This window comes from Aotus nancymaae, unplaced genomic scaffold (genome assembly GCF_030222135.1).
Source record: "Aotus nancymaae isolate 86718 unplaced genomic scaffold, 86718_ANA_hifiasm-v0.15.2.pri h1tg000073l, whole genome shotgun sequence".
Lineage (NCBI taxonomy): Eukaryota > Metazoa > Chordata > Mammalia > Primates > Aotidae > Aotus > Aotus nancymaae.
Window position 1 is genome coordinate 2,507,213 of NW_026988488.1, and position 16,808 is coordinate 2,524,020.

The window sequence follows — 16,808 nt, forward strand, 5'->3', positions numbered from 1 at the left end:
TCAGTCGAGAGGCCTGAAACTCAAGGTCATTTGCACAGATCCTCCTGTCCTATCAGGTTATCCCTTGATGTGATGCTCTCCCCATTCCCCTAGAGATGATCCTTTTTGAGAACCAGACTGCAGTGAACATTATTGCTCTTCTGGGTCTAGCCACTCAGTGGGGATTCCTGGCTCCAGGCTGGTGCTGGGGAATATCTGCAAAGAGTCTTGTGATGTGATCCATTTTCAAGTCTCTCAGCTGTGGATATCAGCACCTGCTCTGGTAGAGCTGGCAGAGAAATGAAGTTAGACCCTGTAAGTGTCCTTGGTTGTGGATATATTAGTGTGCTGACTGTCTCAAATGCTGGTTATGCTAGCAGTGAAGCTGTCCTCTGAACACACTCAGGACCTCTGGTTAGCCAGGATGCTGCAGGTAGTAGAATTAGGTATTATCTTATATTTCCTAGGACCAAGGTTATCCTATCATGAGTTGCTGTAATGACCTGAGTTGGTTGGCCTCCATCCAGGCAGTGGTGCTTTCAAGAGAGCACCAGAGTTTCTATCTTTTGTGTTTGGCTATCAGGGTGGGCAGAGAAATACCAACAGATGGGGGAAGGGTTAGGTGGGTTTGAGCTCAGACTCTCCTTTGGCAGGGCTTGCCATGGCCACTGTGGAGGATATGGGAGGTGGTTCTTGGGCCCAATGGGGTTATGTTCCAGAGATCTTGGCCGCCTCTGCTGTGTCATATAGTTTGGCAGGGAAGTAGGAAACAGACAGTAGGAAGAGGCCTTACCCACCTCCTATGAAGTTGGTGAGACTGCTCTCACTCCCTCAGTGCCCTGCTCAGACTTTGTCCCAGGCCACAAGCTTCCCTGCTGGGAAAGCAAGCCTGGACCTAGCCCCTCCTCATCTGCCCACTCTGTTGGCAGAGACTCCTGTGCTCCTGCACTCATATCTGCATCAGCTCCCACTCATCTCCCATAATCCACTCAAGAAAATTTATGCCTAGTTAAAACCACTACCAATTTTAATTTAAAGATTTCTTCACCCCATGACCCTTCCTGAATACTGCTGGCTGCCTTCCCCAAGGGACCCTGTGAGATATAGTCGGGGATGGCCTCCCTGGACTTGAGCTGGAGACTGTGAGTGCCTCCAAAGCACTTCCCACTGCTACTTTTACTTTTATATTTCATATGACTCCCTAAATCCATTTCACCTCTAGGTAAGGTTAAATCCTTCTCCTATAGTCTGGATTTTCAGACTCCTCTGTAGGAATGTGCATTCAGAGGCAGATTTTTCCCACTGAAACTTTGGGAACTCAACAGTTTTCCAGAATTTTCAGTGGTGTGGTGCTTCTTTCAAAGGATCTTTGAATTCTCTGTTTTCCTGGTATGCTCCTGTGACGGTTATGGCAGCAAAAGATTGTGGTATGAGTTTCCACATTCTGTTCTGTCCTTCCAAGTGGGAGCTTCACGTTAGCCCTGTCTCCTATCTGCCATCTTGTCTCTGAGTGTCTTATCCATTCTTTTATTGAGAGACACCTGAGCTGTTTTTAGATTGGAGCTGCTAAGGATAAAACTTCTATGTACATTCACATATAAGATTTTAATGGACTTTTTTTAGTTCTCTTAAGTACATGTCTAGTAGTGCTATGTACTACTAGGATATAGTACTGGGTTATAATGCTGGTTACTATTCATTTTAAAAGATATTTTCAGGCCTTTTTTCAAAATGATTGATGTTGAGATTTTACATTCTCTCCAGCAGGTGTATGAGAGTATTGGTTGCTCCACAACCTCATCAACATTTGATGTCATCAGTCTTTAATATTGTATTAGCCATTCTAATGGGTATGTAGTTGTATGCATGATCTGGTTTCATTACAAAAGTCAAACATACTTATTAAAAATAAAACAATTCAGAAGTACCAAGTATGGTAAAAGTTTCTCAGATAAATTCTTACCACCTATCACCAACCTCCATCCCACAGCCCATATGGGACCCTAGGGAAGTGTTGGGTCCTCATTCCTCCAAGTTTTTCTCTAAAGGGAAGTCCCGGTCCTAGCATCAGGGGGCTACCAGAGTTGTGTGGGGAATATATCTGTCTCTCCATGCCTCAGCCAGGCCTGGGTTTCCCTCCCTTACACTGGCCAATTTAACCAACTTCCATGTGAGGTGATTTCTAGGGAGAAAAACTCTAGCTCCTAGCAACTGATTATATTGTGGAGGTCACAGTTTCCAATTAGCAAATTACCTCTGCCATAACTGCTCATTTAAGCCCATAAATATAAATAACATCACTCAGGGGCTAGGATTCATGTCTAGATTCCTGAAGCATTGACAAGCTTGCACTAAACTAAAGGCCAGAAATGCTCTAGTCCTTAATTTTATCTTCATCCCTTGCTGAATCTCAGGAGGAGGACTCTGAGCCTCAGGGTCTGACTTAGGCCTTCTCTCTCATAGTGGCAATAGTTTGTCTTTTTTTCTCTTCTTTCCCCCAGGAGCCCTTTTTCTCCCTTCTGAATTTTGACTTAATCTGTTCCACTTACACAATCTCCAATGCATTGTCTTAGTTGACACTTTTGCCATTAGCCTGGAGTATTCCAATAGCCACCTAGATAATCTCTCTGCCTTTGTCTCTCCCTCACATCCACCTTCCATGTTGCTATGTAAAACTATTCTGAAAAAAAGCCCAAACTGTTTTGCCCAGCATGAGAACTGTATGTTTTTCTGCACCTCTGCCTTTGGGTTTTATTGTTCCCTTAGCCTGGAAAACCCTTTCTTCTCTGGTTCCACCCATCCAAATTTTCCCTAGCTTTCACAGTGCTTTCTGCATGAATTTATCTTTAATATCCAAGTTTTTCTGCAAAAGCTGGAATCAAATTCTTCATGTGAAAAATTATCTGTACCATTCTCCTGGGAAATCATGGAATTATTTCCTACCTAGTAGTAAAGTGGTTAACAACAAAAACTCTGAGGTTGAACAGATTCAAATTTAAATCCTAATTTTACCACTTATTAGCTGTTGTACTAGGCAAATTAATTAAGAAATTGAGCTTCACTTTCCTTAATAATTAAAACGTGGAAGATAACAAAAGTAATTCCTGTCTCCATAAAGTGTTTGTGAAGATTCCATGAGAAAATGTATGTAAAATACTAGGCACAGTTTTTGGCATACTGCAAGTGCTTAATAAATGCTAAATGCCCATTGTCATTATTCTCCTATTTGTCTAGAGCTCAGGTGGAAAATCTGCATACAGATATGCAGGTTATTGTTGTAGAGGGGCTGTTGAAATCAAGAGGTGGATGATATCTCTCAAAAAATTTGTTGTAAAATGCAAAAAAAAAAAAAAGAGCTCAGGTTGGCACCTCAAAGTAGATCAGCTTCCAGAAAACAGGCAGAGGTACAAGAATCTACAAAGAATAATACAAAAGAGTCGCCATGGTAGGAGAAAGAACCTGTACAGAGCATTACAAGAAGCCTGAGAGTGTCATCAGTGCAAGAAGAGTTAACTATACAGCAGACAAAGAAAGATCAAGTAGGATCAACTCACGTCCATTGACTTTCACAATGTGAAAGTCATTTGAGATTTCTCAGAGGTTCTTCATGGATTAAAAACAGTTAACTATAATGATGGAGATGTGTATAAAGAAGTGGAGACACAATAGCAAAGACTTGGAACCAACACAAATGCCCATCAGTGATAGACTGGATAAAGAAAATGTGGCACATATACACTATGGAATACTATGCAGCAATGAAAAAGGATGAGTTCATGTCCTTTGCAGGGACATGGATGATGCTGGAAACCATCTTTTTCAGAAAATTAACACAAGAACAGAAAACCAAACACCACATGTTCTCACTCATAAGTGAGAGTTGAACAATGAGAACACATGGACATAAGGAGGGAAACATCACACACCAAGGCCTGTACGGAGATGGGGGCTAGGGGAGGGATGGCATTAGGAGAAATACCTAATGTAGGTGACAAGGTGATGGATGCAGCAAAGCACCATGACATGTGTATAACTATGTAACAAACCTGCATGTTCTGCACATGTACCCCAGAACTTAAAGTATAAAAAAAAAAGGTGGAGACAGTCATCACAGACTCTCTAGAAGTCTATGTAAAAGTTTGAATAAAATACAGAAGAAGAGAGGGTGGTATGTGAGAAACCTAAAGTCTTAAGAGGGGTGTCTTTTTTCTTTCTTTCTTTCCCTTATTTCTGTCTTTCCTTTTTTCTAAAAGATGAGCACTAATTGAGCTTGTTCATAATCCAGGGTAGAGGTTGTTCATAATCCAGGGCAAAGGTGTGGATTAGGGAAACAGGATGAATAAATGTTGGAATTAGTAGGGCTTGAGTAAGCAGAAAAAGGTAGGTCCACACAAAGATGGAGGGATTGGCTTTGGCTGGTCCAGAGATGAGACGCAAGAGTATGTATGGATACAGGAAAATGCTTCTCATATGTCTTTGACTTTGCAAAACTTAGCAGGGCAGAGTGATATGCACTTGACATGCAGTAGACCTCCAGGAAATGGCAGAGTGACAAAGTACTAAGGAAAGTTGCGGTGAGACAAGCTGCAGGGATAGGAACTTTTTTTTATCATGTGAATTCCCCAATGCACAGATGACAAAGCCTGATACTGGGGCTGAGGAATGAGGGACATGAGGGGGCAAAAAGCCAGAGGGTGAAGAGAGTTGTCTGTGTGGTATGCATGTGTATACATGTGTCAGAATTAGCAATGCATTGGAATGCCATTTACTGCAACCTGGAAAACAGTAATTAAATTGAATTAAGGTTAGTCATGCACTCCTGAAAAGACAACTCTTTCTTGTCATTGCTTAGTACCTAGGCAGCTGGAAGGATGGAAGTCTGGTATTGAACAATTAATGTCGCCCCTTCCTACTGCCCCCTGTGTACTGTCCTGCACACTTGTAGCCTAATTTAGGTGAAATCTGCCTGCTGGTGTCCTAGGGAAAGCAGTGGTTGGATGACCTGTGCCAGTTCTCACTTTTCTGTCTCCAACTTCAATTAGAGACCCAAACTGAGAGACAGATGAGAAACTATTTTTTAGGAATAAAGGAGCTTGTCTGTAATATGCTTCTGAAAGACTGTGCTCTCAGTTTCAGCAGTTCAATACCTGCTGGTAGAGGAGAGTGGTCTAGGCAGTTGGGGACACAGGATCTGTCATCTGAGAGCTCAGCTTTTAGTGGAGAATGAAGGCGGACAAGCAGGGGAATCACTAAATATGTGCCTGTCAAGAGCACAAAGACTAGCTTGAACTCAAGTAGGGAGGACTAATCCCCAGTGGCTTCTTATTGTAGTGTGACTTTGTCTCTCTATCAGTTTCCCTCCTCTCCTCATTGGCTCTAAGCCAGGACAAGATCCAACCCTTCAAACTCCAAGTCTAGAGGAAGGGAATGAAATGTTATTGAGGACCTACTTGGTATCAGGTACTCTTCCAGGCACTTTTGGGATACAGTAGGATCAGACAGACCCAAATGTAAATACATTTGACTTCTTCCAACCTCAATTTTCTTGTCTCTAAATTGATAACACTGAGTGTTGGTAGGAATATTTGATTTGTTTAGTTATTTATCAAACACTCAAATAATGCTTTTTATGTTCACTTTATAAATGTTAACTTAGTTATTCTCCATAACAATCCAATAAGGCAGATTCTACTATTTGTTAAAACACATGTGTTGAATGAAAAGATTCCCCAAACAGGCTTTGTGTGAGCAACATGGCTGTTTATTCACCTGGGTGCAGGTAGGCTGAGGCCAAAAAGGACATCAGTGAAAGGTGGTGGGATAAGAGTTGGTTTTATAGTTTGGGGTAAATCTTTTGGGGAGGAGGCAGGGGTGTTACAGAGTAAGATTAGTTACAGTGGTGGGGGTAGGGGCAAGGAGTATCATTACCATAAGTTCAGTTACAGTGGCAGGTAGGGTAAGGCTTAAGAGTAGTTAAGATGGTAGGGTGGGGTGGGAGGGATATTCACAGAACAAGAACAGTTAAGATGGCAGGGTGGGGTGAGGAGTATTCACATTATCATAAGAACAGTTAAGATGACAGGATGGGTTGAGAAACTTAATGTCATGGGAAGCTCCCCTGGGTGATCAGGGATAATGGCAAATGCAGGTGGGGGGTGGAGGGTGATCAGCTGAGGCAGGCAGGACTTCAGACTTTCTGGGTCCGGGCACATGGAGGCCTGACATTCCTATCTTTTTATATATAGAAAGAATTAGAGAAGAGGGGGTGATAACAAGTTTCAAGGGGTAGGGGATGAAGTTTCTCAAGGCTTCTTTGAGTGGGATCGGGGGCAGTGCAGAAACCTAAAAGTGGGAAAGAATTCAGACTGCTGAGAGATTTCGGGGAAAGGGGTGATACTGTGGGGTTGTTAGAAGGAGCATTTGTTGTATTGACTGATTGGTTATTGCTGGTATATGATTTTGTAGGAATTGAGAAATTAATTGGAAAAACACAGGGTCCAAATAAGAGGAGAAATATCAGAGGACTAAGGATTGGAAGAAGCCATGAGTCCCAGTTAGATAGTGTACAGCCAGTCCAGCCAGGTCCCGAATAACCACTTGCCTGATTATTGAGCTTTTGGGCTCTGTCTTTTAATTTACTGATGGCATCATATATGAGACCAGTCTGCATTTACATAAAAGCAACATTCTTCATTTAAGATTAGGCAAAGACCTTTTTTAGCAGTCAGTAAATTAAGACCTCTGCAGTTTTGGAAGACAACTGCAGCTAGGGAATTTACTTGAGCTTGAAGGAGGGATATGATTGAGTTAACTCTCCAATGTTAGCAGAGAAATCATTAGAGAAGCAACAGGAAGGTGCCAATTGAAGTGGTAAGGCCTGTGCCATGTGCAGTAATAATTTCTAACCCTACAAGTAAGGAGATTAATGGAATGACCTGTTTGTGTTGTGTCAGGACCACAAGGGGAACAGGGAGGCTTTCATCCCTGTTGGCAGACTGAATTTTGGGAGTAAGGAAAATTAAGGTAAAAGTGCCTGTCCAGTTGGTAGGAAGGCAGATGTAAAAAGAAGAACCACAGAGGGAAAAAAGGTCCTTGGCTTAGACAGAACTGGAAGTGCAAACTGAAAAGATGAGAAAGTGTTCTCAGGGGGCTGGAGCTTTGGACCCAAATGCCAAGGGAATGAGCAACGGCTGTGGCTGTTAAAGGTTGTAGCAGGGCTTGGTAGGGTAACAGTGTGAAGGGAGAGATTTTGTTTTCATGGTGTTTGAGGAAGCATGTGGTATTTATAAGCAACCACTTACTTTTATTAACAAGATTGGGTCTAAGCAGAGAATGGGAGCCAGATTAAGACTGAAATATTAGCTGTAATTGCCTGGAGGAAAAGTGTAAACTGGCAACTTAAACAAAAGCAGGGCATGTAAAAGTAAATGACTACAGTGGATTTGAGCACAGTTAGACAGAAAATAATAGAAACAGACTTTTTGAGGAGTGGTTTAAGTAGTAGGGGCAACTACATAAAGCTGGAGAAGGGATCCTTGAAAAGAAGGCAGCATGGGGTGGGTGGCCTTTGTGTTGATTAAGAAGGGGATGGACTTACACTCCACCATAAGAGTTACCCAAAGTTTGGCATTCATGATGGTCCAGGGGGCTTCCGAGATGCTCGGGCAGCAATAGTCTTTAGCCACCAAGCTGAGGATTGGAGCTTCAGGAGCTCTGGGCGCAGCAACGTGAGCTGGACAGTCGCCTTTCTGTGGGGGCCCTTGCACATATGGGGCAGGGCTTAGGAGGAATTCCAGGCTGTGGGCATTCCTTGGCCCAGTGGCCAAGTTTACGACACTTGAAGCAAGTTCTGGGAGGGGTGGCTGGACGAGCTGCAGTGTGGGCACTTGGAAATTTTTGTGAGCTGGTGGTGTGACTGGTGTTTGTTTTACAGAAGAGGCAAGCATCTCTAGTTCTGAGATGCGCTGCCTCCGGGCAGATTTTTCCCTATTATTGAACACCTTGTAGGTGAGGTTGCTTAATTCTTATTATGGGGTTTGAGGGCCAGATTCTAATTTCTGTAACTTTTTGTAATGTTAGGGGCTGATTTGGTGATAAAATGCATATTATGCATTCTTCAGGGGTGAGAGTAGATGTAAGGAGGACATTTAAGTCACTCCAGGTGAGATTATGGGACTGGGTTAAATACTGGAGGATCTAATAAAAAGGAGCCTAATGGGTGGCCAATCTGGGAAAGGTTGGATAAAGGGAAAGGAACATGCACCCTAACTATGCCTTTGGCTCCAGCCACCTTGTGGAGGGGGAATTGTTGGGCAGGAGCAGAGGAGGTATCTGAGGGACTAAACTGTAAGCTGGGCTGTATATGAGGTGGGGAGGTGACAGGAGGGGCATAAGGAGGTGGGTTGTGGGCAGAGGAAGAGGAGGACGGCTCTGGGGTAGAGTTAGGTCCTGCATTAGGGCTTGGTTTGGACAGGCAGGGAGGAGAAAGGTCTGAAGGGTTGATGGACAAGGAGGATTCTGGGTTACCAGCAGAGGAAGGAGGAGCGGACAGAAGGGAAGAGAAGGAGTAGAGATTAGGGAGGGATTTGTGTGCAAGAAAATGCCTGGATGTAGGGGATTTCAGACCATTTGTCCATGTTGTGACAAAAGTTGTCTAAATTTTGTAAAATAGAGGGATCAAAAGTGCCATATTTTGGTCAGTCGGAGCTGTTATCTAATTTGTATTGTGGCCATGCAGTGTTACAGAAGATGAGACATTTGGGTTTTAGGTTAGGAGGCAGTTGAAGAGGCTTGAGTGTTCTACCTCCTCATTGGTGAGCGGCCAAAGAGAGTGTCCTCTACATTGACCTGCCACCAATATTGGCCATGAGCCTGGTCGAGTGACTAGGGTGAACATCTTCATGATAGTCAAACCCCTGGGGAAAACTGGGTCCCTGGATCCGTGACCTACATAGGAATTTTTCTGGTCCTGAACCACACGGAAGAACCTGGTTTACCTGATTTTCCTTGCCTTTGAAGTGGAAAAAGGATGAAACAGAAAGGGGAAGGAAGTGGAAAGGAAAAGACCAAAGGACGGGAAAGCAAAACAGAGAGACGGCTTATCAAAATAGCCAGTGGTGTGTGTCTGTGGGCTGGTCTGATGACACCAGGTTGGTAGGTAGATCTCTTCATGGAGGGAGCACAAGAACAGGGACAGGGGTTTGGTCTCCCATAGGAGTCCCCCCATCCCAGATTTTGGCACCAATGTTAAAAACACACACGTTGAATGAAGAGACCCCCCAAACAGGCTTTGTGTGAGCAACATGGCTGTTTATTCACCTGGGTGCAGGTGGGGTAAGGCCAAAAATGGCATTAGTGAAGGGCGGTGGGATAGAAGTTGGTTTTATAGGTTGGAGCAAATCTTTTGAGGGGGGGTATGGGTGTTATGAAGTAAGATCAGTTACAGTGGTGGGGGTAGAGGCAAGGAGTATACATTACCATAATTCAGTTACAGTGGTGGGTGGGGTAAGGAGTAAGAGTAGTTAAGATGGTAGGGTGGGGTGGAGGGATATTCACAGAGCAAGAACAGTTAAGATGGCAGAGTGGGGTGAGGAGCATTCACATTATCATAAGAACAGTTAAGATGACAGGGTAGATTGAGAAGCTTAATGTCTGTGGGGAGCTCCACTGGGCGATCAGCGACAATGGCGAATGCAGGTAGGGGGTGAGGTGCTATCAGCCAAGGCAGGCAGGACTTCAGACTTTCTGGGTCCGGGCTTGCACATGGAGGCCTGACACTATTACCTACATTGTACAGATTGGGGTACTGAGATTTCAGGAAGTTAGTGAGTTCTCCAAAGCTCACATAGTTAGCAAATGGCATTGCTGAGATTTGAATCCAGACTATCTGGCTTTAGTATCCATGCTCTTAGCCATTATACTAAGCTGCCTCCCATATGTAATAAAGTATGTGAAAGCACTTGGCACAAAATCCACCACATTATAGGTATCCAATGAAAGATAACTCTCTTCATGACTCTTAAAAATTTCACTGCAACTCCACACAACAGGTATTATCTAAATTTTACAGATAAGAAAAACTGGAGATCAGAGAAGTTTGATAACTTGCTCAAGAATGCACTGCTACTAAATAGAAGATCTAGGATTTGAACACAGAAATAATTGGCTCCTGAGTCAGTGTCATTTCGCTGCACTGTGCAATATGGAAACCACTGAAGTACATGAGGGCCTAGACCACTGATGGGGAATACTTGTTTAAGGATGGTCTTCCCTTCCCAGCCACAAGCAAAACAGAATGTAGTGAAAAAAGGGAATTTTACTTAGCATTCAGGAAGGGCCTGTGTCCTTTACAACCATTAAGCAGCCTAAATGGCTGGTGGCAGCTGAGCCTCAGAGTCTTCTCAATCTTCAGGAAAGGCACCATAACTCCTAGCTGTCTGCTTGACCTATATGGGAGGCCCTAGACAAGGACAATCCCTTACTTATTGAACCCCCTGACTTCTGCACATTTGGAATTCTGAGTAAGTCATCATGATTATCATCATCTTTGGCTTCTCACGAAGCTAATCATCATTACTAACATCTTCCTCATAACTACCACTAACTGAATGCTTTTCAGGTACTCTTCTAGGCACTTAACATGTATTAGCTCACTGAATCTTCATGACAATGCTATAAGAAAAGGACTCTTTGAGGCCAGGATACGTTAAGTAACTAACCTAACAGTACATGGCCTTGAGTTAATAGCCTTCCCCATGTTCAGCTTGGGAGATGCTGATCATTGCAAAGATGCTGTTAGTTGCTTTGGGAAGGCTGAGGGCACAATGATTACAGGCAACTGGACTTTAAGAGCAAGACTGTTAAAATCACCTGACCTCTCCCTGTGGAGTGAGCTCCTATCTTTAGTGTAAAAGTCAGCAACCTCTGGCATAAAACATGCATACAATTAATCCCGGCTGTGTGAAGCATATAGAGAATCCTACAGCCTAGGTGATTCTCAAGTTGGAAGGCCTGGGTTCTATTTATGGCTTTGCTCATAACTTGCTACATAATCTTTGTTGGGCAAGTCGGTCCCTTTATCTAGGCCTCATCTGTAAAATGTGGATGTTAATAATACATTCTCTACCAATAGAACAAGGTTATGAATGTGAGCATGAAATGGAAATGTCGAAGAAAGTGTTTTAAATGTAAAGCAAATATAAAGGATACCTTGCCTTACTTCTGTTAATCTTCTTACTCACCCTCCTCTTCCTTCTTCTCTTTCTTCCAACCCCCTTGTCTTCTTTTTCACTATATTTTTTGTTCCTTCTCTTTCTTTCTTTATTCCCCTTAACCAGGTCTTGGGTTCACCTGCAGCACTGCACTTAGGCAAAAGATTCACAGACTTTCGAGGTAGGCAGACTTGAGTCTGACTTGGCTTTGGACCTTTCTACTTGTTTCTTAAGCAACCACTTCACCATTTTTGAGCCACAGTTTTATCATCTGTAAAAAGGGACACATATTAGGTTGGTATCAAAGTAATTGTTGTGTCTGCCATTGAAAGTAATGGCAAAAACCACAACAACTTTTGCACCAATCTAATAACACCTTCCTTAGAACACTGTTGTTAGAAAATGTGGTAGATGGTGTGTAAATATGACTGGCAACAATTCCTCCCACCTCTGACATCCATGCAGCTCCTCCCATCAAGAGATGGATTATATTTTCCTCACTCCTTAAATATAAGCTGGCCCTGTGACTCACTTTGACCAATAAAGTGCAGAGACAGTATTGCTATATGACTTCTGGTTTTATGCCACAAAAGATCTTGCTGTTTATATGTGTTATATGGGTTCATTTTTACAGATGATAAAAATGAGGCTCAAAAAGGGTAAAGTAATTGCCCAACCAACAGGTAGGAAGGGGCAAAGCCAGGTCAGACTCAAGTCTGTCTACCTCAAAAGTTTTGTGTTTCTTTTGCCTAAGTGCAGTGCAGCAGGTGAACCCAAGACTTGCTTAAGGGAGAATAAAGAAAAGAAGAGAAGGAACAAACATACAGTGAAAAAAATAATAATACAAGGGAGTTAGGAGAGACAGAGAAGAAGGAAGAGAAGGGTAAGTTGGTCTGCTTTGGTTTTTGCCCTCTTGGATGCCAGCTGCCAGGTATTGAAGAATAATGCCAAATGGAGAGAGACCCTGGAGGATGAAAGACTACAAAGGTTGGGGTGGGGATTGGAACATTCAGCCCACTCTTGTTCCAGTCACCCCAGGTAAGGTGCCAGATGAGAGTGCAGCCATCTTGGAATTTACGGCCTTAGCCAGCTGTTTGAGGCACGACCACATAGCACAGAAATTAGCCATCCCCAGCAAGTTCTGCTCAAACTGCAGTCATGAGCAAATAAATGGTGGTTGTTTTAAGCCATTAAGTTTTGTGTGGTTTGTTTCACAGCAATAAATAAGTGAACCAGCAAGACTAAATGAGATAGTAGAGCCCTGACAAGTGGCTGGCAGGTGTAGGTGCTCAACATGTGATTATACTCTTCCACTTCAAAAGTATCCCTAGGAACTGGCTTGCCTGGCTGGTGGTGCTCAGAGTTCAAAATCTGTTATCTTCACTACAACATAATTGACAGACCTGACCTCCATTGTGCCAAGGATGCAGAGCTATGGCCATGACTCCTGTACTTTAAGGCCTATACAGTTTAAGATGTACTCCAAGTTGCACAGATGAGTGTACTCCCTTTGCCCAGAGTGAGCCTGAGCCACTTTGAAAGCAGACCTGTAGCTATACAAAACCTGGGGTGGTGGAGTAATGTCAGGGAAGAGGAGTAGTATAATTTTTGACTGGTGTTCCAATCTACCTAAACACAGAGGTACAGTGGATAAAAGAATGTTAATACTTTATGAGTGCTTACTATGTGCCTCACATTGCTCACAATCCCATGAAATAGGTGCTAATATTTTCCCCATTTTCCAGATAAGAACACTGAGGCACAGAGAGGTTTTATTTAGCTGTTGAATTCCCTGACAAGCACAGAGACAAATTAGTGTACAGGATATTACTTAGGGAGTCCTTGGGATCAACACTTGTCTAAGGGAAGGAGAGGTAAAGAAACAGGATTAGACAGAGGGAGGTGCTGATCTGTGATGCAGTCTTAATGGCAAACTCAGCAGCTGGGATATCCCTTCAAGGTTGTTCCCTATTGTATCCCTGTAGGAAACAAGGCCTTTATATCCCTGCATCAGTCATTGGATACCTAGTTCTTGATTTCAGGTCCAAAGTTATTTCAACCACTCTCATTATCAAGTCATTCCAAAAGGGAGAAAGGTTTTCTTAAAAATGATTATGGAGAAGCAGCAGAAAAAATTGAGCTCTGGAGTTGGACAAAGCTGGCTTCAAATCCTGAAATTTTCTCTCACTAACTGTTTAACTCTGAAAAAGTTACTTAACTTTTTGGAGATTCAGTATCTTTTTTGTTTGTTTGTTTTGGAAAATGGTGATAAGAATACTTAGCTTGTAAGATGTTTTGGAAATCAAATACAATCATTTATATAAAGTAACTTGTATAGGGACCTGGCATGGAGTAGGTGCTAAACAAATGGAAATTATTTTGATAGTTAGGTAAATTATTGCCCTTGGTGCCTGGTTTTCTCATTTGTAAAGTAGAATGAACAAGAACAAAGAAAAGCTACCCAGAAAGGTAAATGACATTATATCTTTTGTATTATCCAATACACAGTAGTCAGAATTTACACCAATGAACGCATGTTAAAAGGATTTGTACAGATATAACACTCTCACTTTCAAAAAGCAGAGGAACATTTTACGTTATGAACACATACATACTGTGGCAATGTAAGACTACTTAAAGAAGGAAGGAAAAATATCCCCCCTCCCCAGCCAGGGACTGAGACCTGGGGCTAAAATTTTTTGTCAGTCAGCCCTCATTCCCATCTTTTATCTTTGAGTGACATTACCAGGAAACCTGGCTTTGGTGGAAAGGAGAGCTGAAAAAACATTGGGGAGCCTGATGTCTTTTCTTTTGGGTGGAAAGGTCACCTGTACAATCCACAGGACAGGAGTGTGCAGCAGTTGTCCTGAGCGGAGGCTACAGAAGAGGTCAGATACAAGAGGGCAAGGGAAGAATGGAAGGAAAATCCCACCTACCTTCATGTGTGGAGTGATCAGCATTTACTTGAATCTAAATCTACTTCTGTCCTCCCCTGCAATATACTATTGAGCATGTGCCAGAATAATGGTTTTGAACAAAAACCAACACAGATGTCAGCCTGGGGGCCTTCTCAGCCTGAGGCAGCCCCTATAGCCAAGCCCTCAGCACTAATGACTTAGAGAGTAGGTTAGGCAGGACATGTAGAGTTGGTCTGGCTCCCTGATTTTGCTGTGGAAATCTACTAGAATTTGCAAAGACTCGATATTGGAGAAAGGCCCATTGATCTTAAGATCCCCAGCCACACAGCCTGGTACCCAAAAACTTTAGTATATCTGGGAGACTGAAGTGAAGCAAGCTAAAGAATAACAGCCAGGCCTCCCAAATGATTATGAAAAGGAGGGCTTGTCCAAGCTACCTCTGGGCCTGAAAGATGAGATGAGGGTGAGAGTAGGGGGATACATGCACCCAGCCTGTTGGAGAATCCAACATGAAGACTATTGTCCCTTCAGAACCTAAGGCAAAAGTACAAGGAGAGGAAACACTGGGTCCTGTACCTGAAACAAGATATGGTCCTCCCCTGCCCCTCAGACCCTACAGCTCCTTAGGCTCCAAGCCTCAGGCACAAGAGACACAGAATCATATCTGAGCCTTTTGCCCTTCCATAGCTCCAAACATGGGTGGGGGTTGAAACGTGAGTGGGAGAGATGGGATCATCAGACACACTGTCATTAGCACCTGAACCACATCTCTTCCTAAACCAGAAATCCCAAGAGCAGAAAGAAATAGGAGCAAAGTGAGAGAGGGGTTGTGCTTCCATCACATTAAATAGGAGACTTCATAGGGTTTGGCAAGGGTTGTTTCACATCAGGACATCAATCACTCCGGTCAAGGTGAGGGGTTATAATTAGCAAAGCTTCATGTGCTCTCCCTTTCTTTATTCATCCTGCTTCCGTTTTGGCTTTTTGGGGTTCCGGGACCGACTCTTGGCTTTGCATAGAGGGCATATAGGTGCATTCCGGTGAATTTGCTGGTGACATGACAAGCAGGCCTAGTGGGCGCACAGGAAAAAGAAAGTTAGTGGTCAGATTCTTCCAGGCCACAGCTTAGACTTCTGATTCCCCAGGGGCCCAGAAAGCAAAGTGATTTCCCATCAGAAGGGAGCAATAATCAATGAGTAAGACTCAAGTACTCCTGGATGCCATAGAAGATGGGAACAAAGGATGTAACCAAGTTCAGGGAAGGGTGTTGAGAAAAAGTATACAAAACTAGAAAGTAAAGAAATATGAGAACTACACATCTATTCATCATTATACTGAAGCACTGTCTAAAATGCCCAGTTAAGGACTACTTAATTTTCTAGAATAGGGGTCAACAAACATTTTCTGTAAAGGCCAAGATAGCAAATACTTTACACTTTTTACATCATATGGTCTTTGCTGCAATTACTCCACTCTGTTTTACATGAAAGAAGTGATAGACAATAGCTTGCAAACACAGACATGCATGTGGGCCAAGAAAACTTTAACAAAAACAGGGAACAGGTAAGATTTGACTTGTAGGCTGTAGTTTGATGATCCCTGCTCCAGAAGAATGTCTCTTTGTTTGACTATTTACTAACTGATTAGGACCCAGACACTGTGATATTACACTGATAAGCTACAAATGACTTTTGCCCAGTTGAGATGCAAATTACTTCTGTTTGGAAGAAAAAGTAACTATAAGGGTTAAGATTTTATTGCCCTGTAGGATGTAAACCAGTTTTGTATCTAACTTTGCAGATTTATTTTGGCTTTCCTCTCCTTTCTTGACTATATAGATATCTGTTCCTCAAATGCTCCTGGAACCAGCTTTATAATCCTGCTGGCTCCCTCATGTATGATACATGCTCATTACATATTTGTGTAAGAGTCATTTCTAACTTTTAGAATTGTACTTTAGCAGGGCCAGAAAATCTCCCTGCATTCTAACATCTCTGGGAATATGGGGCAACAAACCCTGTGGGTCCAACACAGGACACTCATGTCACCCCTTCCTCTGTGTCACAAGCAAAGGCTATTAAAAGAAGGCCCAACATAAATAAGGCCAAAGACCCAGACCTAGCCTTCCATGGCCCTTCCATGGGAGGATACTTTGCTTCCTCCACAGCCCTTACCCAGCTCACTCACCTTCATAGGTGGGGGCTGCTGCCGGAAGGTGGCCGTCTGCCGAGTGTCCTGCTTCCTAGCCACTTGGAGCTGCTGGGCAGCAGCGGCTGCAGCGGCCAGGGACTCAGGGATGGGGGGCTCCTGAGGTTCCGTCTGCCATTCTGCTTTCTGCTTCTCAAAGTAACTTTGGGGATGAGAGACATTGGCTGGATCACTCTGAAAGCAAGGAGAACCTTTCCCCTCTTAACGACTCCATACTATATAACCAAAGGTTGAGCTGTGGCTCATTCTAGAAGGTCCCCACACCTTCCCAAGAACAAGGCTATTTCCCTTGGTACTAGGCCCAATGTCTGATGAGAAAGATAATTCTCTTGGTCTTTAGCTCTGATAGACCAAGAAGACCAAGAAATCTTAGGACTGGCAAGGTCCTTAAAGGGCATTTAGCCCTATCCACCATCCCATGCTGTTTTGAGTATTCCTATTAAGTGTCGTAAGGCCTCTGCTGACATGCCTCTAGGAATAGGGAGCTCCCCAA

The 16,808-nt window shown here is 43.2% G+C and overlaps 1 protein-coding gene across 5 annotated transcripts in view; it reads right to left on the reverse strand.

The window, feature by feature from the left end:
* Nucleotides 1–13,483: 13,483 nt before the first annotated feature.
* The window catches only part of ZC4H2 (zinc finger C4H2-type containing), a 117,788-nt gene continuing 114,463 nt past the window's right edge, over nt 13,484–16,808 (reverse strand). For 3 of the 5 annotated variants that reach the window (XM_012460868.2, XM_064367728.1, XM_064367727.1), the window contains 2 exons: nt 16,295–16,457; nt 13,488–15,177 (listed from right to left, as the gene is read on the reverse strand). In XM_012460868.2, coding sequence (XP_012316291.1) covers nt 15,064–15,177; nt 16,295–16,457 — 277 coding nt within the window. In that variant the 3' untranslated portion in view covers nt 13,488–15,063. Of the gene's footprint in view, nt 15,178–16,294; nt 16,458–16,808 lie in introns of all 5 variants that reach the window. The other 2 variants (XM_012460867.2, XM_012460869.2) reach the window with 2 other exon arrangements.